Consider the following 5,459-nt stretch of genomic DNA (forward strand, 5'->3'; position numbering starts at 1 on the left):
GTTGAGCCGTATGGGGAGAAAACAAGGATTCTCAATGAAAATAGGGTCCGCGTATTTGGCGGTGCATTTTGGGCATTTGAGCAATGTGTGAGGGATTTTCAGCACTGTCGACCGATCATCTCCATCGATGGCACGTTTTTAATCGAAAAATTTAAGGACACTTTGTTGGTTGCAATAGCAAGTGATGCCAATAACCGATTGATGTCTTTGAATTTTGCTTTGGTTGAGGCAGAGAAGAATGTTAACTGGGAATGGTTCTTGCATATTTTAAGAACCAATATATTACCGTTTAAAAGGAAAATCTGTGTCATATCGGATCGCCATCAAGGCATACTTAACGCGGTTGACATTATCATTCCCGACCATGCTCCTTTACATCATCGATGGTGCATGGGGCATTTTTGTGCAAACTTCTACCGGACATGTGGTAGCAAGGAGTTGACGGATGATCTTCAAGATTGTTGTCAAGCATTTTCGAACAAACGATTTACAAGATTGTACAACGCTTTGCTTGCAAATAAAAAACTTGATGCATGTGGGCTTGAGTTTCTCAACAGTCACATTCAACTTCGGCCCAAGTGGGCACGAGCTTATGACAAAGATGGCCGAAGATATGGTCAACAGGAAGACGTGCCCAGCTCCATACCGGAAGTAGGAACATACAACCACCAACTCCATCGTCCTTTGTGGACCTGCGACAAGCATCGTCCAACTACAAGTAACAACAAACATGGATCAGTTTAGCAGAAAAGTATAAAACTGAACTTACTATTAATAATTTATTACCTACCGGTACAAGTAGGCCAATGCGACCGAGCTCCAACTAAACTTGTTGTCAAAAACAGTCAATGCCTTCAGCCACATCCATGAAGCATTCTTGCCAATGCCGTCAGCGAATATAGTTCTACAGATCACATATCACATGTACACGCGAGCATACGTCTGAATCACCTCGTCATTTGCGTCCTGAGGACAAAGCAAAGTTGGCGGCAATCTAAATGAAAGGAGCACCAGCCGGGACTATCTTTCTTCCCTCCATCTTCTACCTCCAGCTCTGGAGGTGACATACCAATAAGGACCTCCATTTCGTGTCGCCATCCCTCAAAATCTGTGCTCATACAAAGAGGCTTCACCTCAATTGGAAGTGCAATGATCATGGAAACATCTTGAAGAGTCACTGTCATCTCTCCGATCCGAAGGTGAAAACTATGTGTCTCCGGCCTCCACCGATCAATAAGTACAGTGATTGCCGCAGCATTCAGATTGGACGTTGATCGACTCACAAGCTGAATGAATGAAAGGAGTCATGTCATCTCGATGTATGATGTGTACCGCTCATCGTACTACATTATATCGATGCTCCGTGAGACCGAATCTTCAAGGGCATAAGCTCCTGCAAACAGACAAGAGTGATATTATTACAGTTTTATCTTATTAAATAAAAACATGATTTTTAACATATGATCTACTTACCATTTCCTTCTCCGACATCAAATAGGTCCGATGTTCAACGTCATACGCATCATTCAAAAGCCACACCATCCTACATATCAAAAAAAACTTATGAATGTACTCATCTTCAAAAAAATACTCATATGAATCTACTCATCTACTAATCCACTCATCTACTCATCCACTCATCTACTAATCCACTCATCTACATATTACTAAAAAAATACTCATATGAATCTACTCATCTTCAAAAAAAATATTCATATTACTCATATCCTCATAAAATCCACGTCATCTACTCATAGGAATAGTCTCAACCTAACTAATCATCTACGATTAATAAAATAGGACTAACTCCTCATCTACATTTCAAATCCAATCAAAATATGACTCTCAAGCTAACTAACCCAAATTAAAAAATAAGCAATACTATTTGGATAGATAGATGGGAAACGGAAGAGATTACCTCGTAGACAAGTTTGGAGGATCAATCCACGAAAGAAATCACCAGATCTGAAGCATTTAGAAGAGGGGATTCGGTTGAGGAGAAGAGTCGGCCGCCGGTTTGAAAAATGAATGGGAGGGGAATGAGGAGGGGGTGGGGGAGGGGGCTGGACCGTAGCTGGATAAGTCACAGTGTGGTGCCTAAGCCTTCGGCGCCATACTTTACAAGGTGTGACGCCTGATACTTAGGCGTCGCACTACCTGAGGGGTGGGCCCACTCTGCCAGGTGGCCGGGAGTGTGGCGCCAACGACTTAGGTGTCACACAGTGTAGTGTGACGCCTAGGTGTCGGGCGCCACACGAAAGGGTCAGACGGGTGATTTTTTTTTTTGCTTTCGGGTTGACTTCGTGAGTTCTTTCGCTCTAGTGGTCATTTTTATCAATTTTACCGCTGGTGACCAGCGTTGCCCTCATAGCCATTGTCTTTGTTATCAATCTGATTCTCACTCGCTCCTCGTCAAAGAGGAAAGCGATCAGAGTACTTTTTGATTGGCACCGGGTCCGGGTGACCGATCGGGCCAACGTCCAACGTTCAAGCTATATATAATCCACACTGGGTCCTCACTCGTTAGCCAGCACGACACGACACGTAACGATCCACGTCAGGCTACAGCTGGTGGGGGGTCCTCACTCGTTAGCCAGCACGACACGACACGTAACGATCCACGTCAGGCTACAGCTGGTGGGGCCCTGGCCAAGCCTCTACGCAATTCAAATCAAATCGAAGAAAAAAAAGAAACAAAAAACGAGCGCCCGCCCTCAACCGAAGAGGCTCTGCTCTGCTCACCATTGTCGGTTCCTGCAGCGCCCAGAAAAGTAGGCCGGTAGCAGGCCAACGAGCAAACATCCGCCAGCGCCGGCTCCTGAGCACAACAAGCGGCAAAGCAATGGCCTCGAGCTGTTTTTCCTTTTAAACCAACACAAACAACCTAGGGTGTACAAGAAACCCAGCAGCAACTCATACCAATTCCGAGTTCAGAAGCGAACTAGACATACCATGCTATATTACTGAATGCCAAGTTTAGGGGGCAAAGCTAATGACACAACTATCTCTATAAGCAAGAAAAGAAAAGAAAAAAAATAGCCTTCAAACATGCAAAAGAGTGTCACCATGATGTGCACGAAGTTGGGTACTGATATGACAAGGGGGCAGAGTAATTTGGTAGTAAAAATTGATTCCAAAATCATGATTGCCAATGAGCATCAATATCAGACTTCTACTGCTGAACATGGGGAGATGACCAAATATCTTTGTTTCTATTAGCAAGTATGAAGCAAACTGGATGCGATAAACAAGCACTGGAATTTAAATCATTTAAAACTAAACAAAACTACACTAGCATGCCTGCAAATCAAAACATGTTGAGTGGTAGCGAACATATATAAATAAAATGACAGTAGAATGCAAATGAAACTATGCATGGTGGTGGTAGTAGTACCGGGTGATCCTATTTTCGGTGCACACTGAACTCACTGGCAAAGAGCTGGGAATAGATATGCCTTTGCCTCTGTTTACAGACCTGGACATCAATATTCTCCAAGTCAACACGAAGCAAATACTGGGCTTTGAACACTGGTTGACGGTTCACCACACTGAAATCATCTAAGAGTAGGTAGACGACGCCGTCTTCATGGATGCTCAGGACAGGGAACGACGGACCAAGCTGTCCCAAACCAGCAGACTGGTAGTTGGCGTTTGCCCAGATGTCTGCAATGCTGCAGTTGTAGCTTCTGCCCCACCCTGAGTGGTCAGGGTGCAGAGTCCAGACGGTCAGTCCAAATTTTTCGCTGGGCTGACGTTGAACAAACTTGTTGAAGGCGAGGAACTTGATGGAGCCCCGAACACAGGCCACGGAACGGAACTCCTCAGCGCAGAGGCCGTCTGGATAATCGGAGGCATTATAAGTTGGAAATCCTAGGGGCAGCTCAATGAAGCTGAACTTGCAGTCTTGGTGCAGATCACAGAGCACCATGCCTTGGTGCAGATCCACCCAGCAAAAAGTAGAGCCCCGATAAGAGAAGCACGAGTGAACGGAGAAGTTGGGTGGAGGGACCATGCAGCCGGGCTTCAAGACCCATTCTTTGGTGGACGACTCCCACAGCCAGAGCGCGGCTCGGGAGAAGCCTGGCATCCAGACGAGCTCGGCAAGAACGTAGCCCTCCGCGGTGGCGTCGCACATGACGACGGCCGACTGGTCCCCCATGGCCATAACATCGTCGGAGGGGATAGGGGGGATCAGGGAGAGGGAGTCCTTCCTTGCGTCATAGATCAGATAGCCTCCCATCTGCGCCATCAAATCGCCTCCAGGGCGGTACCCTCCGGCGTAGAGGGCGACAAGGTTCTTGTCCGCGCTGGAGATGCGGCCCGAGTCCAGGCCTAGGAATATCGTCGGGACCGGGGCGGAATTCGGCGGCAGTATGCGGAGGGAGGAGAGTTTCGGCGGATACTCGACGACTGCGCGGGCCTTGAAGTTCTGCAGGTACTCGATGACTGCATCACTCGTCAAATTGTAGCTTGGTAGCCCTGTTACTCCCCACCGATAGGGGATTGACACTCTGGCTCTGCTGGATACCGCCTCGTCGTCGGAGATACCAACCTCGCGCTTGAGCAGAACCATCGAAGGGGCCATGGCGGCTGGCTAGCTAGCTAGGGATTAGGGTTTGGTGGAGGGAGGAGAAGAGATTTGGGGATGGATGGATGGATGGTGGCGGCGCGGCTAGGGTTAGGGTTGGGTGGAGGAAGCAGCAGGCAGCGATTTGATTTGGGGATCGAGCGAGGAAGGAGAAGGTGGCTTGCCCAGATCTATTTAAAATACGTAGCAGGGAAACTGGCCACAAGGGAAAGAGGGGACTTGCTCGGACCGTTGGATCGATCAGCCAACGGTGGATATGTTATCACCGCAAACGCTTCGTTTTTTCACACTAACGGTGAGGGACTCGAAATATCATCTCACCTACTCCCTCCCTCCCTTTCTAAATATAAGTCTTTTAAAATATTCTACTAGTATACTATATACAGAACAAAATAAATGAATGTACCGAAAATTACGTTTGATGGCCGGAGGCCTTTAAATCTGAAATTCGAATTTCATGAAAATTCATATTTTTACATTTCAAAAAATTCCGAAAAGAAATACAGGGATAAGTGAAGGCATAACACACATGTGTGTATTTTTTTTAAAAAAATACATTAAAATGAGGGATGTGCAAAAATGACAAATCCGAAGCTTTTTTTACACATGCCACTATGCATCGTTTCAGGTCATGAATTTGTCTTTTTTGTGCATATCGTATTTTAAGGTATTTCATTCTAAATTTTTACACACATACACGTAACACGAAAAGTTTGAATTTTGAATTATTAAAAAAATTCGGCCTTCATGGAGGCCGAGCTCCAAATGTCCGCTCTCGTAAACATACACTCTAAAATATGTGTATATACATCCGTTTATAGTTTTCTAGTAAAACCAGTAAAAAGACTTATATTTAGGAACGAAAAAAGTA

General features: G+C 45.7%; 1 protein-coding gene across 2 annotated transcripts; it reads right to left on the reverse strand.

Moving 5' to 3' along the window:
• Positions 1–446: 446 nt before the first annotated feature.
• Positions 447–4,744, reverse strand: LOC123424656. 2 transcript variants are annotated; one of them, XM_045108307.1, is made up of 4 exons: positions 3,395–4,744; positions 1,474–1,543; positions 791–1,393; positions 447–712 (listed from the first exon to the last, which is right to left on the reverse strand). In XM_045108307.1, the coding sequence occupies exon 1, from the start codon at positions 4,583–4,585 to the stop codon at positions 3,404–3,406; it is 1,182 nt and encodes a 393-aa protein (XP_044964242.1). In that variant the 5' UTR covers positions 4,586–4,744; the 3' UTR covers positions 447–712; positions 791–1,393; positions 1,474–1,543; positions 3,395–3,403. The 2 variants fall into 2 exon arrangements, with proteins under 2 accessions (XP_044964242.1, XP_044964241.1); XM_045108306.1 differs by having other exon boundaries at positions 1,919–4,744.
• Positions 4,745–5,459: the final 715 nt, after the last annotated feature.

This window comes from Hordeum vulgare, chromosome 2H (assembly GCF_904849725.1).
Source record: "Hordeum vulgare subsp. vulgare chromosome 2H, MorexV3_pseudomolecules_assembly, whole genome shotgun sequence".
Lineage (NCBI taxonomy): Eukaryota > Viridiplantae > Streptophyta > Magnoliopsida > Poales > Poaceae > Hordeum > Hordeum vulgare.